The 23959-nt window shown below is 44.6% G+C and overlaps 1 protein-coding gene across 4 annotated transcripts in view; it reads right to left on the bottom strand.

Moving 5' to 3' along the window:
• Window positions 1-23959, bottom strand: part of CDKAL1 (CDKAL1 threonylcarbamoyladenosine tRNA methylthiotransferase) — a 665249-nt gene that overhangs the window by 134430 nt on the left and 506860 nt on the right. For all 4 annotated transcript variants that reach the window (XM_074985893.1, XM_074985894.1, XM_074985890.1 and 1 more), the window contains one exon: window positions 154-216. In XM_074985893.1, coding sequence (XP_074841994.1) covers window positions 154-216 — 63 coding nt within the window. The remainder of the gene's footprint in view (window positions 1-153; window positions 217-23959) is intronic.

Raw genomic sequence — 23959 nt, forward strand, 5'->3', positions numbered from 1 at the left:
TGAGAGATCAGCAAGAGCTGTGGGTTTCACAAATACTAAATCCAGGAATACAGTTTCAGGTTTTAGACATGAACACACCTTAGCATATTACAATTAAAGGAAAGCTAAGATACCTTCTAAACAAAAAAGTATTGCCAGTGTATTTTTTCTTACCTTATGATCATAAGGATTGTACGAATGAAACAGCTGGGATAAATCCTTTGTTCTTTGCTTTTTCTGCAAAATAAGAAATGCATTAGAGAAATTAAATGGCAAATAAAGGTAATGCAGATTTTAAAATGGTTTATACAAGTACAGATGCACGATCAGCAGACTTATTAATGAAATTGTCTTATGAAGAACAGCTTATTCATGGTAAAGGTATTTAGTATCATAAGAAATAGTTAACATATTACTCAGGATTAATTTTAGGCCATTCAGTGAAATAAATATAAGGCATGTATATATGTATATTACATCTGTAATATTGAAGCTTCCTGTGAGTACCTAAAATGCATTTTAAATTATCTATAAGAAATCGAGTATAATGCTTTGGAACATATTCTAAATTAGGTTCCGAACCAGCAAGGATTTAGTTATATAAATACAAGGTTATGTTTAATGGAATTAAAGTAGCCTCATTCATTATTTGTATTATTCTTTTGGTGTTAACACTACTGTAACCTTGACTGTGGACAATTAACAGATGCCGTGATAGTCAATACTCTTAACAAAATCTTCTATTCTGAAGATATTCTTCAAGGAGAGGGGAAAAGAACAATCACTGTGGGCTAAATCCAAGTGCTACTGAAATCAAAGAAAGACTTTATACTAAATTCAATCTAAGTTAATCAGACCCTTTTTAGGGAAAATTAAATACAACCTTTCACTATATCTAACCTGACAAAATGGTACTGACTGCAGCTGCCATCACATTTAATACAGAAACATGCCTCACAGAGGTTATAAATCTCACTGTTCAAACTTCCATTTTCACTAAAGATGAATGATTGTGTGCTGTAAACTTAAGTAAACTAGAGAATCTACATGCTACGTTCCTGAACTCTTGGGTTGTATTTTGGCCTTTAGGCTGAACTTAAGTCAGACAAGTTCACCATCTAATTAGATGGATCTATTCATGTTTATAGAACTTTGGACACTAAACAGGTGGCTGCGTGACTGCAATGTTTATTTTATGCAGCTGGAATGTAGAAGGTAATTTATGTTATCTTTGATGATGCAGAAGGAAAATCCCAAATTATTTCCCATCTTGGCACCACTTTTATTTTCATTTAAAAGTGCAAATACAGTGGCTTCATACTGCATGTGTAATTTTAGTTGCCAGACCAGTACAAACTGATGAAAATACTTGCAGCTTGAGTACTTAGGGCCACTAAAGTTATCAGATGAAGAATTTCTTTTCTGTGAGGTCAGTAATTCTGGTTTAGTTACCAGTACTGAAGTGTCAAGTGAAAAATAAGCTCTCCTTCTTTAAACAAGCAGGGTAAATAATGGCTTTCAGTATGAAAGAGATGATTCTGTATAGCTGATACTGGTTAGCATAACTACCACCAAATAAGAAGAGTTGAACCTCTGAGACAGCTAATAATCTAACCACTTTCCCCATCACTAAGATTAACGATCTCTAAGATTTTTTGTTGCAGATTCTTCTTCCAGCTATATAGCAATAGAGTATACATTTGCAAAGAATAGTTCTCCGTAGCTCAGGATCATTAGCATCAGGATTTTCAGCTCATCAGATCCACCAGTCTGGATTGCTAGGCATTCCAAATGTCTTCCTTGTTGGTTATTCAGGGATATCTGCAGCTCAGTTGTGGTAAGTACCTGTGTTCCCTGAATGCCTGTGCAACCGTGCAGGAGAGAATCAGGTTCCACCCAGCTGATCAGAGTGCCCACATCCACACAAAGTGGACAGCATATGTTTTCACACATGCCTTGGCACACATAACACAATTTGTTCTGCTTCTGGATGGAAAAAAAATAGAGGGAACGCTGCCTGAGATAGCCAATGCAGGGGAAAAATGTTAGAATACTTGATGTTAAAGATGAAGGTATTATATTTGCACTTTTAAATGAAAATAAAAGTGGTACCAGGATGGGAAATAATTAGGGATTTTCCCGTTGAATCATCAAATCTGCACAAGTAAACCCACAATGTACATTTCTACCCCAAATAGTTGAAGACTGGCAAAGTTATAGGCTACCAAAAACAGGGCCTTATAATGGAATGTATTAGGCAAACATGTAATAGGCAGCTCTGCAAAGCCCATCTAAATATTTAAACAAACATAATTTCTTCCTGGGAAAAGGAGAAAGAAACAGAGAACAAACCCCACATGGCAGACACAATTCACATTGCTCAATGCACTTTGGAAAGTGCTCAAATATCTTGGTGATGAAGGTAGTGCAAGAACCAGACCAGAACAGAATATGCACAAAACACTTAGTGGTCTCAAATATATTTCATGAGTGTTCACTGGGCTTTAGTCACTGAAGTAGAAACATTTTTAGACCCCCCCCAAATTACTGATAACATATTTTAAAATGAAATAATTTAATATTGCAGCTTTTAAATATTTCCCAAATATGCACACAAGCGACTACACATTTTCAGAGACACTCAATGGCTATGTGAATATTCTTCCTAATATACATATATAGCTGAAATTCTGGTTTTTTAGCCTCCCCAAAAAACCAAAAGAAACACACAACAGACAGCTCTCAGAGATATTTCTGCAGCTTCAAAAAATACGCATATTTTACAGAAACTAGATATGAAAATTAATTTTAACATGGGCCTTTCTATAGATCAAAATGAAATTGGAACACATTAAATACTCTTTTCTCCTTCAAGGCATCATTGGTGCTCTAGATGAAAACATATTTTTGGTTTAATCCCACTAATGCCCATTTATTCGGGTTACCCCAGCACTGTAACAGCTGTGGTAGATGAATCAGCACAGTAGGGAATAATAATACTTCTCCCATGAGCTCATATTGTGAGGATTAAACAATATCATTGCCCAATTGTTGTTAAATGGTATAGTTTACAGCTCTCCTCAATATGAGAGTCTAAGGTAGAATTACAGTTGTTTGAAATCAAGGAGCACATTTACAACATTAACATGAAGGAATCTGTACTCTCCTTACACATCTATCATTGGCTGCTGTTTTGAAAACATATAGGCATCAATCATACTACATTAAACACTTCCCTGACTCTTAACACTTCATATTTTGAGTAGTCTTCTTCCTTCCATAATTTCTCAAAATCTATATTCTTCAAATAAAAATAGATACTGCATATAAGCCTAGTGCTATCTTCTATCTGAAAGACATAAATACAAAGATGCATTGGGATTTATGATCCTCTGAGGAACACAGAGGAAATGTCTCCTTCAGCAGGGAAGTAACAGCACACTGTGTGGAGCTGTCTTTCCTCAGTGTGGTGCAAAACAGTTAGAATTTATAGGTACATGAGACCGCCAAGATTCTCCCAAGTCCACAACCACGCATGATGAAGAAAGCTGGGCTCCACTGGGGAAACTGTGGTTTTGGTACACTGTGAAAGTCTGATGAATCCTGGACAAATTCAGTTTTAATTCTATAGCCCTTAGTCTACAATACTTGTCCTATGGAAGTGACGAGGTAAACTCAATATGCCTTTTCAAAATACAAATACATTTTGATAAAATGGTGATGAGGGCCATTTTAAACCTAGCTGAAAGGAGACTAATTCTTCACATTTCTTTTACAGTACTACCAATTTGTAAACTTCAGGTTGTTTGACAGCTGCAGCTAAGGTATTTTTCATCGCCCTCTTCAGCTGGAAAACCTGCTGTGAATTGGATTAAAACATTGCTGCAACACCGATATACGTACTGTAAAACTGCTGAAATGTGGGCGGCGGAGGGGGTCTCTCCACACAAAGACCAAGTAATGCTACTGCAATCAGCTTTACCACTGAAATCTTCTCACTAAAACAGCTCATGCTAGTTGCAGGAATCTGTACCTTCTAAAAAGAACAGCAGTTTTCAACACTGATCATGAAGAACACAATGGGAATGTCTACACTAGGAAAGATAGGCACTACATCAAAGTAGCCAGCAGAGAGTCTACACACATTTTCTCTTACTTCGAAGTCCCTACTCCATTCTGGAGAATGGAGTAGTGCCCTACTTCAAAGTTTAACTTCAAAGTAGGGTGTGTGTAGATGCTGTACTTCAAAGTAAGCAACTCTGAAGTTATTTTTGTAGTGTAGACACAGCCAATTAATTACAAAGCAACCTGAATTGTGTAATATTTTTGCAATGATGACTACAGAGAGCATCAGCAGTGAGCATGCAGAAAGGTTAATATTTAAGGAAAGATCTTGGAGAGTCCTTCCAGAAATCTAAAACAACAGTGTCAAAGTGCAGGCACTACTTCATCCTCATTTGTTTTACTTTTCTCCCATATTCATTTTTGGGCAGTAGTGAAAAACTTTTTAATGCTTAGATCAGAATGGACTGAGACCTGTATACTCAAACTATTTTTTTTGCTTAAACAAGAAATACCATGTTATTACAGAACAACACAGGTAGAAGAAGAAGAAACATATTGAAGATACTTGATAATTCTTTGGAAGCATGACTGTATTTTTAAAGCAGCAAACATCCACCTTGACTACAAGCGTCATGGTTTCAAGGACTTTGAGCAGTGTTTCTCAAACTTCATTGCACTGAAACCCACTTCTGACAACAAATAGTACATGACCCCAGGGAGGGATTGAAGCCCAAAACCCTGCAGCTAGATCAGAGAAGCCCAAGCTTGAACCCTAGGGGCTGGGGCACAAAATAGAAGCCCGAGGGCTTCAGGCTGGGGCTGTAACCTGAACCACTGGTGACACAGTGGTGGGAGAGTGGTGCGAGGGGCCCAACACTTAACCAGAAGCAAATGTGGCTTTGCTACCCTGGCTCCTGGTTGTGTCACTTGCGGGAGAGTGGGACCATCCCCTGAACTCACTGGCAGGAAGCAGAGTGATACATCTGGCAGCCAGTGGAGGGAGCTCTATAGCCATGCCTTCCCCTGCTGCTTCCGGTTAATGCAGGAAGAATTGATCTCTTCTGCCGGTGCCAGCCCCCAGCCAGTCCTCTGGGCTGCCTTGCTCAGAGGAAAGGGCTGGGAAAAAGAGGTGGAACAGGGGACAGCAGGGATGTCCCAGCACAGGGAGGAGTTACATGGGGAGGATGGTCACATGGCTGGTGCACCCTCATGTGCTTCCTCACCAATGGCCCCTGACCTGAGTCAGGTTGCCCAGGAAGGAAGCATCAGGCTTCAGCTTTGGCCCTACGCCCAAGCAAGTTTACCGTGAGTCCTGGAGAGCTGATTCAGAAAGGGCCACCACCCACTTTTGGGTCCCAACCCACAGTTTAAGAACTCCTGTCTTGGAGAACTCTTAATCCTGAGTTTTTCCACATCCACCTGGGATCAACTTACTTCCTCTCAGTGACACTTCATTTGCTTTTCTGGACACATGGAACTGGGTAACTGGCCTCTGCCCTTAGGGGGCCAGCGCCCTATGACAGATGCCTTAGCAATGAATTTCTATACAAAAACATGTTTTGATTTCTTTATAGTTTAACCTTGGCTCAATCTCCTGGGTTTATAATGCAATGATTGGTTGGGGTTTACTGCACCATTTTTGGGATGTTTTCACCCAAAGCTCCTTACAAGTACTCTCCTCACTTTCATTTTACAGGGCTTTTTGTCTAGCGATGAATAATGATGATCAGAGGAGGTCAGTCCCCATTTTGAATCCCATCACAGGTTAACATTTGGATAACTATTAAATTACAACTTCTTGCCCTCACCTTTAAACCCTCAATAACTTCATCTATTTTGCTAAACAAGGAATATTCTCCAGTGACCAGACACCTTTGCTGCTTCTGTCTGAATCACTCAAAGACTCAGTTCTTCTTTGGCCCCATGCAGAAAGTAATAGGAAGCATAAGAGCTACAAGTCAGAAGGTATTAACCATATGAATGGTTTTACAGTCCTCATTGCTTCCTTTATAGTCCACAAATTCAGAGACATCCCTTGAGTAGAGCAAATTGGGGTGACCACTCTGAACCCCACACTTTGGGGTCAGGCAGGGGGGAACCATGCTCCGAGGCTGGAACACCCACCAGCAGCCCTCCTACCAGAATCTTCCCCTCCTTCCAGCGCCTCCTGTCCACTGATGGGCCCTGTTGATCAGGGTCTCTCTCCCTCCCAACAACCACATGTCCTGACTCAGATGTTTTGCAGTGTTAGGAGACGCTGGTGGTGAGAGAAGAGCAAGGGCACAGAATGCTTGGGGGACAGGGTAGACGTCAGAAGAGTGGGGGAAGAGGCAAGGTGGGGCCTTGGGGGGAAGAAGTGGAGTTGGGGTGAGGCCTAGGCAGCACTAGCTGGAAGATTAGAAATTCAGCCTATCTGTTGGGTCCTGGACACCCATAGGGATGGCCCTGCCCCAATTTAGATGTTACTCTCATAAACTGGATGCACCTAGAATGAAATTGTAGGATTCTTGAAGCAGAAAATACTTGTTTTAATTGTTCTGTAAAACACCTAGCAACCAGTAAATAGTAACAATAATAGCAACATCTGTTTTTCTTTCACACTGGATTGGAAAAACTCATTTCCCATCGCATCACACCAGCTAGGTACAGAATGAATTTTATATTTACAACTATAATCCACTTTAACTGTGAGAGTCAAGGCAATATGTAATTGATGGAAGGATTCAATACATTTTAACAAGTCCGGCCTAAATATCAATATGCTTTCTGAGACAGACAGTCCTTGTTTCCAAGCACCATCCAGTAACACAGAACTTCACATTCCGTAAGTTTCCCCAGATCACTAGTATACAAATCTCTCTTTGACTGAAATTGGGTGAAGTTTTTTCTGCCAACAGTAAATATACAAAAATGCATTTTTGAGCACAACTAAACTATCTGTGAATTTGGGTTGAATATGGGGAATAGTTTCAGCTGGGGGCAGAGAAGTGGGGGAAATGAAGAAAAATACAGGACATTTCAAAATGGTTCACTTAGACACTTTAATAGTGCCTTTTTTGTAAAAACAAACAAAAAAAACAGAAACAAAAAACTAAAAAACAAAAAACAAAAATCCCCCACCTCACTTGGCTTTCCATCTGCCTCCTCCAGCCAATTCCATAGCTAGGGCTGCCGAGGTGCTGGAACTCAGTACTGGCAAGTACCAGCACAAAAAAAGCACTGCATTTTAATATTTATTTGTACTGACATTTCATTTCAAAGTGTTTCAAACCAACAGTCAAAAGGTTCTATTCGACCTGAACAATTCATTTTCAGTAAGCAAAATATTATTAAAAAATAAGTTGTGGTTCAAACAAAATAATGATTAGTATACTCTTATCTTAATAATAGACATAACTTGCACAAATTCATCTTTGCTTTCCATAGAACAGAAAATTTTTGCTCTCATTAGCAGCAATGTATAATTTGATAATACGTTATGTAGATATATACACGTGTGTATACATCAGACAACTTTTTTCAACTCACAACATAAGTATATAACTGTGTAACTGCATGTTATACTTCTTGGCTATGTCCACACTAGCACCCCCTTTCGAAAGGGGGATGCTAATGAGACACTTTGGGATATGCTAATGAGGCGCTGCAATGAATACACAGCGCCTCATTAGCATAGTGCCGGCCATGACACTTCGAAAGTGCAGCTCATCTACATGGGGTCCTTTTCGAAAGAACCCCACACGTTTCGAAATCCCCTTACTTCTATTTGGATATAGGAATAAGGGGATTTTGAAGTATGTGGGGTCCTTTAGAAAAGGACCCCGTGTAGACGAGCCGAGCGTGATTGAAAGCAGCAGTTTCAAAGTGCTGCGGCCACCATTATGCTAATGAGGTGCTGCATGTTCATTGTAGTGCCTCATTAACATATCCCACAGTGTCTCGTTAGCATCCCCTTTTTGAAAGGGGGGTGCTAGTGTAGACACAGCCCTTGTGTTCTTATAGTGCCATACTTTTACATACACTGATTTTTTCATCAATAATGTTAAGTTTACTATTTCAACAAAAATGCAGGTTGTCACTACCTTACATCAGAAGTCTGGGGGTAGGAGGGAGATAAAAAGTACCCTGTGGCCGTGTCTACATTAGTCAAAAATTTCGAAATGGCCATGCAAATGGCCATTTTGAAGTTTACTAGTGAAGCGCTGAAATACATATTCAGCGCTTCATTAGCATGCGGGCGGCCGCGGCACTTCACAATTGACGTGGCTCACTGCCGCGCGGCTTGTCCAGACGGGGTTCCTTTTCGAAAGGATCCCGCCTACTTCGAAGTCCCCTTATTCCCATCTGCTCATAGGAATAAGGGGACTTCAAAGTAGCTGGAGTCCTTTCAAAAAGGAGCCCTGTCTGGACAAGCTGCGTGGCAGCGAGCTGCATCAATTTCGAAGTGCCGCGGCCATCCGCATGCAAATGAGGTGCTGAATATGTATTTCAGCACTTCATTAGTAAACTTCGAAATGGCCATTTGCATGGCCATTTCGAAGTTTGGGGCTAGTGCAGACGTAGCCTGTGTCTTTAAAAAAATAACATTGATTTTATTTGGGACCACAAACACTAAAATTCATTCATGTATATGGTAACATTGGTGACTCCATCACTAAGAGTGAGTTTTGTATGTAAAGCAGGAATTTAATCTTTTTATTTAAAATTATAGCATTTACTCCTCAAAGTTACAGCACTTATTCTTGGAGTACAGAATCACTGCAATTTTCTGAGAATTTACAAATAAATCTGTTAATTAGTTCATGAAGTAGCATTAATTAAAAATGGGTCCTTTATGAAATGTAGTATCCAGTGTCATATTCCTCTCCCCAGAATAACTTCAATACCAGAACAACATGCTCTTCAAACCTTTCATACTTAAAAACTCACTTAGGTGTGACATGTGCTACATTGGGTTTTTAATTTAAGGTTAAAGAGAAGTTACTCACCGTAGTAACGGTGGTTCTTCGAGATGTGTCCCCGTGGGTGCTCCACCATAGGTGACGGCTTGGCCGGCGCCGCAGATCGGATCTTCCAAGCAGTTTCTGCCGGACCGCGCATGCGCCGGTACGCGCCGCTCCCTGGCGCGCTCCTGGCCATGTGCGCGATCCGGTCCCCGCCAGTTCCTCGACCAACCGCCTCGGTTGCCCCTGCAAAACACTAACAGAGATCCGAAGCGGGGAGGATGGGCGGGAAGTGGAGCACCCACGGGGACACATCTCGAAGAACCACCGTTACTACGGTGAGTAACTTCTCTTTCTTCTTCGAGTGTCCCCGTGGGTGCTCCACCATAGGTGACTACCCAGCAGTAACCCAGATAGGTGGTGGGTAATCGGATTATGTGCAGCTGGTCCCCGAGAGGACCGCTGCAGAGAGACGGGTATCCTCTTGGAATACCCTGTGAAGGGCGTAATGTTTGGCGAACGTGTCGTAGGATGACCAGGTCGCCGCTCTGCAAATGTCTTTCAATGCAACGCCCTTGAAAAAGGCTGTTGATGCTGCCACCGCCCTGGTGGAATGAGCCCTGGGAGTGGCCGACAAAGGAGTCTTTCTGAGCTCGTAGCACATTTTTATGCAGGATACAATGTGCTTTGAGATTCTCTGCGATGAGAGACCTTCTCCTTTAGATTTGGGAGCGAGGGAGACCAGGAGTCTATCCGATTTTCGGAAGGACTTGGTCCTGTCTACGTAGAAGGCTAGCGCCCTCCTCACATCCAGGAGGTGTAGGCGCGCCTCTTCGCTGGAGTTATGAGGCTTTGGATAGAACGAGGGTAGAACAATAGGTTCATTGATGTGAAACTCGGAAGAAACTTTGGGAACAAAGGCTGGATGCAGCCGTATGGTTACCGCCTCCTTGGAAAAGACAGTGCAGGGTGGCGTTGCCATGACTGCCGCAAGCTCGCTCACCCGACGGGCTGACGTAATTGCAAGAAGAAAGGTCGTCTTTACTGTAAGGAGGCGAAGGGGAACCGTGGCCAAGGGCTCGAACGGTGGTCCCATGAGTGTGGTAAGCACCAGGTCCAAGCTCCACGAAGGTGGAATCGGTTTCCGAGGGGGGTATAGGTTTACCAACCCTTTGAGGAACCTGGTAACCATAGGGTGGGCGAACACCGTGTGCCCTCCCTCCTCATGTCTGAACGCCGAGATGGCGGCCAGGTGGACCTTTAACGAGGATAGCGAGAGTCCTGCTCTCTTGAGGTCCAGTAAATACTCTAGAATTGTAGGTATAGGCACCGAAAGGGGGGCCAGCTGCTTGGTAGAACACCAAGCCATGAAGCGAGTCCATTTTTGTTTGTAGGTTTTCCTAGTGGAAGTCCTCCTGCTACTTTCTAGGACTTGCTGTACTTCCACTGTGCATGTGCTCTCTAGGGAGCTGAGCCATGGATTAGCCACGCTTGCAGTCGCAGGCTTTGGGGGTGCGGATGCACTATGGACCCCTGGGCTTGCGTGAGCAGGTCCGGCGCCACCGGAAGAGGCATCGGTGGGCGGTCCGACAGGCGCAGGAGTAGGGGGAACCATGGTTGGCGATCCCATGTTGGGACTATCAGGATCATCCGAGCCTTGTCTCTCCTGGCTTTTTGCAGAACCTTGTGGATCAGCACTGCGGGGGGAAACGCGTAAAGCAGGGGGCCTCCCCACGGGATCGCGAACGCGTCCCCCAGGGACCCCCGGCCCAGCCCTGCTCTGGAGGAGAATCGTGGGCACTGTTTGTTGTGCTGAGTGGCAAACAGATCTATTTGGGGAAACCCCCATGCGTGGAAAATAGGCCGTAGTAGATCGGGACGGATCTGCCACTCGTGGGTGAGCGCAAAACGTCTGCTCAACTGGTCTGCCTTCACGTTGTGCGTGCCCGGCAAGTAGGAGGCTCTCAGGATTATATCGTGGGCGATGCACCAGTTCCATAGGCGGATTGCTTCCGCGCATAAGGTACGGGATCGAGCTCCTCCTTGCCTGTTTATGTAAAACATGGTGGAGGTATTGTCTATACTGATCCCGACGACTTTGCCTTGTATACGGTCTCGAAAGTGTTTGCAGGCGTTGAACACTGCTCTGAGCTCTAAAACATTGATATGCAGAGACTGTTCCGTGGGTGACCACAGTCCTTGAGCCACCTCTTCGCCCATGTGCGCTCCCCACCCTATGAGGGAGGCATCCGTAGTGAGGAAAACCGATATTTGCGGCTGATGGAAGGGTACCCCTGTTAGCAAGTTCCCGGGGTTTACCCACCATTGCAGGGATTCGCGCACCCCAGGTGGGGGCGACACCACCCTGTGAACGGTGTGTACTGCCGGCTTGTATACACTTGCCAGCCAATGTTGCATGCCGCGCATGTGCAACCTGGCGTTCTGTACCACAAACGTAGCCGCTGCCATGTGGCCCAGCAGCTGCAAGCACGTCAAGACCGGCACCGTAGGGCTGAAGGTGATGACCTGCACGAGGGAACCGATGGCTCGAAAGCGAGCCTCTGGAAGATATACTCTCGCCGAGACTGAGTTTATGCGAGCCCCTATGAACTCTATGTCCTGTGAGGGGTCTATCTTTGATTTTGCCATATTGATAACCAGGCCAAGTGCGGAGAACGTGTTTGCTGTGACGCGTATCATGCGGAGAACCTCCCTTTTCGAGGTCCCTTTGAGCAGGCAGTCGTCCAGATACGGGAAAATAAACACCCCCTGTCTGTGCAGGTAGGCTGACACCACTGCCAAGGTCTTGGTGAAGACTCTGGGGGCCGAGGAAAGGCCAAACGGCAGGACCTTGTATTGGAAGTGTTCGTTGCCCACCATGAACCGGAGAAAACGTCGGTGAGCCGGATGAATGGTTATGTGGAAGTACGCGTCTTGTAGATCGAGGGCTGCGAACCAGTCTCCATCGTCCAGTGCTGTAAGGATGGAGGCAATAGTGATCATCCGAAAACGTTGCTTGCGCAGATACCTGTTGAGGCCACGAAGGTCTAAGATGGGCCTCCAGCCTCCTGTTTTTTTCTCCGTCAGGAAATACCGAGAGTAGAACCCTTTCCCTTGCAGTTGCTCCGGCACCTTTTCCACCGCCCCTATGAACTCTAGGTGGGCCACCTCCTGCCTGAGCCTGGCTACATGGGAGGCCTCCTGGGGGTGGGGCTTGGGCGGGGGTCGCGGCGGCGGGAGCGACTGGAAGGGGATGGCGTACCCCGTGGCTATGATCTCCAGCACCCATTTGTCTGTGGTGATCCTTTGCCACTGGTCGTAGAATGGTCGGAGGCGATGGTGAAAAAGTCGTTTCGGATGATCTTGCGCAATGGTGGTGATGGCGCAGCCCTGGATTTGTATGTCAAACTTGTGGCCTTTGGCCCCGCCCCGAGGACGTACGGCCCTGTTGTGAGCGTCGCCTGGGGGTTCTGTACTGCTGGTGCTGCTGATGCCGCCCTTGCTCGTAACCCCTGTGATACTGGGGGCGCTGTTGCTGGTATTGGTACCGCCTTTGCTGTGGGTAGTACCTTTTCTTTGAGTATGGAGGGGTGTAAATCCCCAGGGTCCTGAGTGTGGCTCTTGAGTCTTTACTGGAATGAAGGACCGAGTCAGTTGATTCAGCAAACAGCTTCTGCAAGTCGAAGGGAAGGTCGATTATCTTCGCCTGCAGATCTCTCGGTATGCCCGAGGTCTGGAGCCAGGACTCCCGTCGCATCACCACTGCAGTTGCTGTGGAACGTGCTGCCGTGTCCGCAACGTCCAAAGCAATCTGAACTTCCATCCTCGCAGCCGCGTAGCCCTCTTGCACTATGGCCTTGAGGACCGGCTTTTTGTCCTCTGGAAGCGAGTCCATGAGGGAAGTTAATCTGGCATAGTTGTCGAAATTATGGTTCGCCAAGTGCGCTGCATAATTTGCCATTCGCAAGGTTAAAGTGGAGGAGGAGTAGACCTTTCTGCCGAACAGCTCTAGCTTCTTGGCATCTCTGTCCATTCCCCCTGTTTTAAATTGAGATGTTTTTAATCTTTGCTGCGAGGACTCCACCACCAAGGAGTTTGGCTGGGGGTGGCTAAACAAGAACTCCATGCCCTTCGCCGGCACGAAGTATTTCTTATCCGCTCTCTTTTGGACAGGCGGAATAGTTGCCGGGGTCTGCCATATGGTAGTGGCGGACTCCAAGATCGCTTCATCAAGCGGGATTGCTACTCTAGAGGAGGCCGGGGAGCTCAAATTTTTAAGGAGCTTATGATGTTTCTCTTGCACTTGTGCTGTCTGGATGCCTTGCGTGAAAGCTACCCTCTTAAACAGCTCCTGAAACTGTTTGAGATCGTCCTTGGGATGGACGTCCCCTAAAGCCGTGGCCTCATCCGGGGAGGAAAACGAGGAACCGCTGGGGTACATTTCTTTGGACCCTTCCGGTTCTTGATGGTGATGGTGCGCCCTCTCGCTGGAGGTTTGCGAGGGAAAATCTCGTGGGTCCACGGCCAGCCCCCCCTGGGATGCTTGAGTCTCCGTCCCCGACCGCGATTGCCCTCGGGGGTACGAGGTAATATGTGGGGATCTCCCCCTGGTAGATTGCCGATGGTGTCCATGCCCCGCGTGGAAGGGACGACCATGGTAGTATAGGCACTGTTCCTGGGAAGGTGACCTTGACCATTCCCTTTGCACGTACCCTGTGTGTCTGGGAGAGGGGGATTGTCGAGACACTGGAGAGAGCGATTTTGCATAATAGTCCAGCGATTCAAATCCCAGGAAGGGCGAGGGGGGTGCCAGCCATGGGGAGGCTGATTGCAGGAAAGGAGAAGGGGGCTCCGGGTAGGCTAGGGGGGGCCCCTGCCTTCTGGTTGGAGTCTGCAACATGAGCGGAGGGCTGTGAGAGAAGAGCTCCACAGCCCTGTCTGGAGAGGGGCTGCAATGCCTCCTCTTGTGTGCAGCCTTCCCCCTCCCTTGAGGAGGTAACTCCGCCCCCTGATGGGCGGGGGATCCCGGCCCCGTCGGCACCGTGCTAGGCACGCTCGAGGGCGGTGCCACACGTGCGGAGTCCTTGTGCGCCTGCAGGCTACGTGCCTGCGCGCCCTGCACCGCCGGTTCCCCGGGGATCGGTGCCGCTGTCTGCGGTGCCGCTGGTACCGGCGCTTGCTTAGCCGCCGCCCTGCCTGCGGTGCGGGGCGGCTGGCTGATGATCGGAGGCTGAGCCGCTTCCACGTGGCTCTCCGTGCCGCCGCCGATCAGCTGTTGCTGCGGCTGGGGGCTGCTCGCTCCTCCCGTCCCGCTCACTGTTACTGCCGGCAGGGATCGGGTTGGAGAAACTTTCCTCCGTTTTTGCGCAGATGGAGTGAGGGAGGCAGCTTTCCTTCTAAGGGCCCCGGAGGGTCCCTCCTGCTGCGGCCGCTCCGGCACGTCTGGCTGGAGGGCCTTGTCAAGAAGCAGCAGTTTAATTCTCATCTCCCTGTCTCTCCGTGCTCTGGTCGTTAACTTTGCACAGAAGGCGCATTTTTGTGCCACATGGGACTCCCCCAGGCACCTTATGCATAGACTGTGCCCATCGGACACTGGCATCGCCTCTCGGCAGGACTCACATTTTTTAAAGCCTGAGGCGGACATTGTTGGTGAGTCTTTGAGTTTGCTTGTGGGTACTTAGCACTTCTTTGTGCTGTTTCCCCGTCCGATGGCCTGCCTCCGCAGGAGGGCTGATGGCCCTAGCTCCCGGCCTCCGGCGCTGGTTACTGGGACTGGCTTGAGCTGTCCCTCCGTAGCTTGTTTGTTGTTTGTTTTTTTTTTTTTTTTTTTTTTTTGCAAAATAACAACCGGTTACTTATGGTATCCTAAGAACTGAAAAACTTTAAAGAGAAAAACAAATAAAGTCGTTGAATACGCTATGTGGCTTTAGCCTAGTCGGATTCCGTCTGCAGCCGACGGCGGTTGAGAGGAACTGGCGGGGACCGGATCGCGCACATGGCCAGGAGCGCGCCAGGGAGCGGCGCGTACCGGCGCATGCGCGGTCCGGCAGAAACTGCTTGGAAGATCCGATCTGCGGCGCCGGCCAAGCCGTCACCTATGGTGGAGCACCCACGGGGACACTCGAAGAAGAATGGTAATTTTTCCTACTGATCTTCTAAACTGAAAATTTCTCCTTTAGCAGAGTTTGAATGAATCATAATTTCCTACATCAACTTTCATGAAAGAGTACCCTGTTTCAAAATGTCTTCCATCAAACATTATTGCCAATACAACTGAAGCCACCACTGTTCTCACCTGGTGGCCATCTTGAGATGGCTCCTGCATGGATGCTCACGCTCTCCCACAAACTCGTGTGCACACATATTTTAATGGGATTGTGTATATCTGCTTCTTCAAACCACTTCTTCTTCCCCCCTTCTCACCACTGTGCCTTCGGTTCCATTAAGAACAATGGAAGATGGTCCTCTTAAAAGGGAACAATTCTGCATGACTGGTGAATTTTCAGTTATAGAATCATAGAATACGAGGACTGGAAGGGACCTTGAGAGGTCATTGAGTCCAGCCCCCTGCCCTCTTGCCAGGAACAAGAAAAACAACTGTAGAAATGGCCATTAATCCTAAGTGTTCACCTACGGGTACCTATCTACCAAGTACAGAAATGAGTTAGGATGTATGTGTCTGTATGCTGTGAAATCTACAGAGGCTCCGGGGGTTGGGAAACTGATGGGACAGTGGGATGTGAGTGTGTGCACATAGGCTGTCTCTATACTAGAGTAATTTGCCAGCAGAAGTTTTTGTCAGAGGACATCTTCCGACAAAACTTCTGTCCACAGATTGCAGCCAAACTGCAGGGCAGATCAAAAGAGGGAGCCACTCTGTCATCAGAGAGCAGCCAGACGGCCTGTCTGTCTACTGGCAAGAGTCGACTGGAAGCACAGCAGACAGGGTTATGTTGTGTCCTGGAAGCCTCTTCTGTCAACAGAAGGCCCCCCAGAATGTCCAGACAGGCTTTCTGTTGACAGTGGTGCTCTTCCTCATGGTGAATGGGGCACAGCTGTGGGCAATAGAGCTGTGTTCTGTCAACTTACTTTTGACAGAACGCCCTCGGGAATCTGGACATCATCTGGGCTTTGTTGAGAAAACAGCCAGTTTGCCGACAAATCCCTCTAGTCTAGTCTTAGACACAGGATAACCAAAAGGAGGAATAGGAGGCAGGGGGAATTTGGAGTATCTGTGCAGGGGGAAATGCAGAGAGGGAAAGATAGAGAACATTTAGAGGACAAGAAAGACGGGAATACTGTGGTGTACATTCCCAGCTGTTCTATCATGTTCTGGCTGAACTATTTTAAAAAGTTTAACTGGCCTGCCTGTATACTCTGAGTATGTCTACACCAAACTAGGGATCAGCGCAGCCACAATTGATCCACCAGACTTATCGTGTCCGATATAGACACAATAAATTGATCTTCAAACTCGCTCCCACCCACTAAAACTAGAAGAATAGCTAGCGTTGATGGGAGAACAGCCCCCATCAACCTTCCTGCACACAAGATGTGATGGTAAGTCTGTCCACTTCAGATATTCAAATAATGTAGCTGAAGTTGATTGACGGCAACTGATAGGGACCTCTGGCTGCTTTCTGCTCCTTCAGAGTGGGAGCAAGTAAACAGTGTGCAGGGAAATCTGATCATGACAGTTACAATTTAGAAAAAACGATTTAAGGTTAATACATTTGTTTCATCAACTCATTAGAAACATGGTGGTTTCTTGTTTAGTTTAGTTCATATATTCAACTTTTAATTTAAAACACTAAGGATTTTCTCAGACAAAAGGCATGTTAAAATGAAGTTAGGGTTAAGAATAGATATCAGCAAAGTAAAGTAAACTATAACCAGGGGATATTGCACTTATCCCAAAACTAATCATTATAAATACAGGAAATTCAATATTAAGGCTACACTTAAAAGACAACCCAAATGTGTTAGGGTGTGAAAATGAACTAACGGCAGTCAAACACCTGTAACTCTACTCTATCACAGCCTCTTCTAATTCCCGCTTAGTTAAGACTCACCAAAATCTTGAGCATTGGCTATATTTTTACTAGTGTATTTTAGGATTAATAGTCTTTCTATCCATTCTGCTTCATAATTTAAGTTCATCCTTCAACAGAAACCTTAACTCTGACCTACCATGTGCAGGAGGAAGGGGATGAAAAAATCTAACCGCTTTAAAAATCCATTTAGTCTAATTTGAACCTATAAACACTATCATGATTAAGACACAATTCTATTGTCTTCTGATTAATAAATGGTGATTTATGGATTTTTTGCAGTATGGCAGTTTTTGTGCTTGCCCGACATACATGGAATTTTTTTCCAAATGATTCAATACAAAAAGCAGCTAGAATATCTCAGACTTCTAGAAGAGAGCATTTTCAGAGCATGATGCTGTAACTAAATAGAAAATTAGTCTCAGTGTTTTGTTGAGTGAAAAATATTTGGTGTGTGTGTGTGTGAGAGAGAGAGAGAGAGAGAGAGAGAGAGAGAACTGCCACAGATTAGCCTGATATCTGGGTAACTCTTACAGCAACTGCTCTTCAGAATATATATATCTGCCATACTGGAACATGTATCTGTACGGGACTATAATGAATAGCAAACTAGATATTGCTATGTTAATTAAGCATATAGCTGGCATACAGAGAATCCAAAATAGGATCAATTTGGCTGCTATATTGTTTTGTTCTCTTCTTGGTGTGCCCTCATATTGATCCATTCAGCTGTTTGATAGTGGGCTTGGATGCTTTCTATCATCCTAGAAAGACGAAAGATTGGCACAACTGTGGTCATCATGAAGAGGAAAGAGGATTCAAGGTGGTATGATATGACACAACATGAAAAAGGAAGACAATCGCAAATGTTCTTGTTAGCCAGGTTGCAGAAAGTCAGAGAAAGTTTAAAAAAGCTTTGTGCCTCGGGGATTGCCTCACCTTCCTGTGTTATCTCAAATAATCTACTCTATTATTCTATCCTCTTTCTACTCCCAGTTTTTCAGTAATTTTAAATTCCACATGGGTTTTTAGTGTGTTGTTGTGACATGCATGTTCAGCAATCAAAACAGGGGAAGATATGAGTTTCAAAGCATCCAGTGATCTGATCACTGTGATGGCTCTTAAAAGGGGCGTACTTACAACTCTAAAGACAGTTAAAGTGCAGGTGTTGTCATTCAAAGCCCACATCAGTCTATGTTAGTGCGAGCCTTTACTTCCAAAAGGAGCTTTTGTGGAAGATCAAACTACTAACACGATTTACAAATGGTACAAACACTTATTCTTTCCTATTCTTATTTTTTTCAGTGTCCGGTGAGAGAATTTGCTGGACGACAGGAGGTCAATCTTGTCTAGCAGCATTATCAACACTTCCACTGCTTACGGGGCCCTTTAAATACACGCAGAGGCAAATTACAGATAAACAACAGCTTTGGGAACACTGAGAGCCAGGACTGGTGGCTGTAAACAAACTTCATGGAACCACAGGAAACTTGGAAACACCTGTGATAAGTGTTTCTCCAGCGAACTAAAACCATGCCAGGTTATGGATGTTGCTGGACGAGAGAGTTCCAGATTAGAGAGATTCAACTTGTATGACATTTAAAAAAAAAAAAAAAAAACAAATCCAAAAGCAAATTCTGTACTTTAAAACCAATCTGTTAAGTAAAAATGAAATCAAAATTAAATCCTGAATTCTGAAATGCTTACAAAAGCTCAGCAGGAAGTACAATAAGGCTTCTGACCATCATGATTTTAATATCTGGTACAGATGTGCACTTATAAACACACCCACACGCCAGTTCCACAATTCTTACTGTAGCCCATGTAGTGCATTACATATTTTATATATATTCATGAGAACAATTTCCCTAACGATTCATTTAGGCAAGGTGCTGATTATGATCGTGACCAAAAGACTAAAACTGCAGATAGAACAACATCGAGCGGATGAGCAAGCAGGTCTCAGGAAAGATAGAAGTACCATACAGCAGATTTTGGCACTAAGACCAATAGCAAAGAAAATTTGATGAAAGAACGTCTACGCTTGCTTTGAGTATTTTCATAAGGCATTTGACAGTACAGATCAGAAAGTGACTTGGGCGGTGTTGGAGTTGTACTGAGTGAATAGCAGACCAATAGAGTTGTTTGAAGGATATCAGTGACAATGCTGAGGCAGTTGTGAGAACGTGCGGAGGGCTGGGAAGTTGGTTTAGAATGACTAGAAGTACAAGACAAGGAGATCTGAGATCGCCAAGTATCTTCATTGTATATCTAGAGAGGGATATCTGTGCACGGGATAAGAATTAACAACTTGAGGTTCGCAGATGATATAGTTGTCAGTGGCCGTGTCTACACTAGCCAAAATCTTTGAAATTGCCATGCAAATGACCATTTCAAAGTTTACTAATGAAGTGCTAAAATACATATTCAGTGCCTCATTAGCATGCGGGTGGCCGTGGCACTTCGAAATTGACGCGGCTCGCCGCTGCGTGGCTCATCCAGACAGGGCTCCTTTTCGAAAGGAACCTGGCTACTTCGAAGTCCCCTTATTCCTATGGCACATCTACATGGCCATACAGGTTTCTTGTACACATGACCCATCTACCCGCTTCCCTACTGTCACAGGTATACAATGAAGGAGTATCCAAAAAAGACTTTACAAGAAAAGGCCATCAATATTATCTTTCATTCATTTGGATTTGGAAGATTATAGTGATGTTTACCAAACTAAAGTTATGCCTGAGACAGATGTGCAGCTGGAAAAGGAGTTCAAGGGAGCTGGCAGTTCCTAAAAGATGTAATACTGGAGTCTCAACATTGAGCTAATCTGACACAGAGAAAAAGATAAGACAAACCACATGTGGCTAAAGTGGCTGCATAAAAAAGCAATTTAGCTATTTAAAAATCAGAAGGGGTACATACAGGAAATTCATGGATGGGTATGTCAGTACGGAAGTATACCAGGAATAGCATAAGCATGTAAGGATAAAATCACAAAAGCCAAGGCAAAGAATGATTTACAGCTAACAAGGAATGTTAGAGGCAACAAGGAGTTGTCCTTCAAGTATATCAGACAAAAAGAAAACCACTGCTCAGTGGAGTAGGTGAGCTGACAAATGAAGATGATAGGAAGGCAAAGCTGCTCAGTGCCTACCTTCCTTCAGTTCTCACAAAAAATAATATGTAAACAGATAACTAGCAAAGTTACGGCAGATAGTAAAGCAGAAAGGACATAGATTAGGCTAAGTAAAGAATACGTCAGAGATCTTCTGACCAATTTTAATAAATTCAAATCAGTAGGGCTGGATATTATTCACCCCACGGTATGGAAGCAATTAGCTGAATAAATCTTGACACCACTGCCAATAATATTTACAGATTCGTAGGGTAACAGGAGAGATTCCAGAAGACTGGAAGTGGGCTAATGCAGTAGCTATCTCTAAAGGGGAAAGGGGGAGTAGAAGCCCGGGAAGTATAGACCAGTCAGCCTGACTTTGATACCTGGGAAGCTGTTAGGACAATGTGTAAAGCATTCAGTCTGCACGTACCTGGGGGATGGGACAATCATTAGCAGCCAGCATGGATTTATTGAGACCAAATTGTGCCAAACCAGCTTGATGTCCATGGTAGACACAGTCCTACATGGCATTCTGATTGGCAAACTTTAGAAACGTAGGCTTTATGGAGCTACCATTAAGTAGATACATAATTGGTTTAACAGTCAAAAATAAAAAGTAGCTGTTAAGGTAATGATTCCAGATTTGAGAGAGGTCTCAAATGGGAACTTTCTGAGTCACTATAGGGGCTCGTCTGCATACTTGGCTTAATCTAATTATTGACCTTCCCCCCCACCCTTCCACTCTCTGATTTGCTCACCTTGATTATCTTTTTCTGATTTGTCCTCCTTGCTTACTATTTTTGGTTCTCTGTGCCTTAAATATTGAGTCTGTTCTGGTCTGGCTATGGTCTGAAGAAATGGGTCTGTCCCACGAAAGCTCACCTAATAAACTATTTTGCTAGTCTTTAAAGTGCTACTTGACTGCTTTTTGTTTTGATAGTGTATAGACTAGCAAGGCTTCCTCTCTGTTAGGATTCCACAGGAATGTCTTCTCGATCTGGTGATGATTAACATTTTTACTGATGACCTGGACATAGAATTAGAGAGCATGCTGCTGAAAGCTGCAGGTGACGCAAGGCTGAGCTGGTTACACTTCAAAGGATAAAACTAAAATTCAGAAAGATTTTGATGAATTGGAGAACTAGGCTAAAAACAAAATGAAATTCAGCAAAGACAGATATGAGGTGCTATACTTAGGAAAGAAAAATAAAATGCATATATACAAAATTGGGTATAACTGGTGGATAAATATGCCTGTAAAAGGTTAAAACCAGAGAGAGTGGGTTTTCTGTAAGCAAACACCCAGGTGAGCCACTGGGAAGGGAGTGGGATCTTTTAAATTGAAGCAGTTACCTACTGAGAGTGTCCTTCCTTTTGTCTGTCCATGGGACAGAGACAGAGACATCCCAAGTGGGTCCTCCTGGTTTTTAAAAGGGGGTTTTCTCACTTGGATGGTGACAGCTACCTCCCAGGGTCAGGAAATCTGTGACTTTGGGATTTCTTTAAGCAGAAGCCTGTGGAAGCAAGGTGTTTTTAAGGCCTCTTGCGGGCCCCTACATTCTACACTCAGGCTGTCAGAGTGGGAATCGGCCTTAATAACTGGTTTAGCAGTGGTACTGCGGAGAAGATCTGCAACTTGTGGTGGATCACAATTTCAGCATCAATAAGCAGCGCAATTTGTTGCAAAAAAGCAAATGAAACTTTCGGTTGCATTGACAGACATAACATGCAAGTCACGAGAGGCAACCCGGCTGCTCTGCTTGGCACTGGTCAGGCCTTGGCTTGGAGAACCTCAACTAATTTTGGTCACCAATATCTAGAAAGGATGTAAAAAAACAGGAAAGGATCCAGAGGCTAGCGACAAAGATGATGAAAGGGATGGAATGCCAGCTATATGAGCAAAGGCTGAAGGAAATGGATATGTTTGGAGACTCTGGGGTAGGGGGCAGGACATGATAGCAGTCTTCAAATACTTGAAATGCTGCCATAGAAAAGATAGAGAGAAGTGGTTCTCTCTTGCCACAGAGGGCAGGAGAAGAAGCAAATGAGTTCAAACAACAGCTTTAGCAGATTTAGATTAAATCTCAGGAAAAACTTCCTAACTGAAAGAACAGTAGGACAGAGGAACAGACTGACTAGGAGCGGGTTGTGAAAGCTCCTTCACTAGAGATTTTCAAGAGGAGGCTGGATAGCCATCTGGTCTTGGATGGTTTAGACACAACAAATCCTGCAGCTTGGCAGGGGGTTAGACTGAATGAGGCTTGTGGTTCCTTCTAACCTTATGATTGTATGATTTAAATAAAATGGGGGTGTGGGGACTAGGCTGTGAACTTGCTATGAGCTACACACAAAAATACATATTATGGTGCCTGCCTGAAGTCCCTTTGAAATAAGTGCAGCTCATTGCTGGATTGAGGCTTTGCAGGAAACATCAACATAACAGTTGTAGGTTGTGTGTTCATCTCATCCCACAGTGGCTGTACTTATGGTCTTGTGTTGTCTGTGTGTTCGGATATCGAGGTTTCAGTTCACGCTATAATAAAGAGATTTGAACCCCTGTGTTAAAATTGGATCTTGGTTAAAGTTATAATAAGTTCCACCCCTACACAAGAAAGACACAGGTTTCATTTGAGCCACTCTCTAGTTTTTACTCACTTTAATCACAGATTAAAAAAGTGCGGTAGTAAACTGGACACTCTTTCAAACTCTTAAAATTAACAAATCAAACAAATATCATCTCTGTTAGGGTTATTACTACTATCATGTTTGATGTAAGATATTAGTCTGGACAGAACTGGTTTATTGATAAGACTTGGCAGCACATTGCGGACTGGTTACAGACTACATAATGTTTCAGAATATTAACCTTAACTTAATTTCTGAAATCAAATGTGTGCATTAGAACAGGAAAGCCTACCTGTTTAAGCTTTGGCACTTCCGGAATTCCCATGATGAAAGCATATTTCAGGATGAACAATGTGCCACTCAAAACATGCAGTGACGTAAGGCTGCAAGAACGTCTAATATTTATATAGTACACCCTCGACATATGTGGCTTCAAGTTGCATGTAACTCGCTTTAATGCAAGTTAAGCATAACTCGACGCTGGTCTACAGCCCCTTCTCCCAGCCTGACAGCCATTCTGCTGGGGGAATGCAGGGGGAAGGCTTTTAGTTTGGTAAGCTGCCCACAGCTGCGGAGCAGCTAAGCATGCTAAAAGCTCCTTCCCCCTGCCTGCTGACAGCTGTTCCGCTGGGGGAAGGCAGAGAGAAGCAGCCAGGAAACTGACCAGCCCTGGTGGGCTGTTCAGTTTCCCAGGTCCACAAGCAGACAGGAGCTGGGAACCAAGCGGCAGCCTGGTTCCCATCACCCCCCGCCCATACTTGAGCAACAATTTGAGTTACGTGGGGGATTGCAGGAATACAGCCCCCCACATAACTCGAGAGTTTACTGTATTGTTGTTCATATTGGTAAAGGTACTAATTGAATATGCTGCCTGCCCAGAGATTTGGAGTTTTTAATTTGGGCTGAGATTGTTCTGGAGGGATTTTTTTGTTTTGTTTTTTTGTTTCTTTGTTTTTCTGTCTACATTCATACAATTACTAATAGTCATTCAGAGATGATGTGAACAGAATGCACTGTGCTTAAGTACATTTTCAAACAGTTAAAATTTTGATCAATTTTAGGCAGAAAAAACCTAAGAAACATTTACTATTATGTGTAAAAACTGATATTCCCTGTAAGTTATATGAGTATTGTTTTCTCGTGAATATATATAAAATATATAATGCATTACATGGGCT

The sequence above is a fragment of the Carettochelys insculpta genome, chromosome 2, assembly GCF_033958435.1.
Source record: "Carettochelys insculpta isolate YL-2023 chromosome 2, ASM3395843v1, whole genome shotgun sequence".
NCBI lineage: Eukaryota > Metazoa > Chordata > Testudines > Carettochelyidae > Carettochelys > Carettochelys insculpta.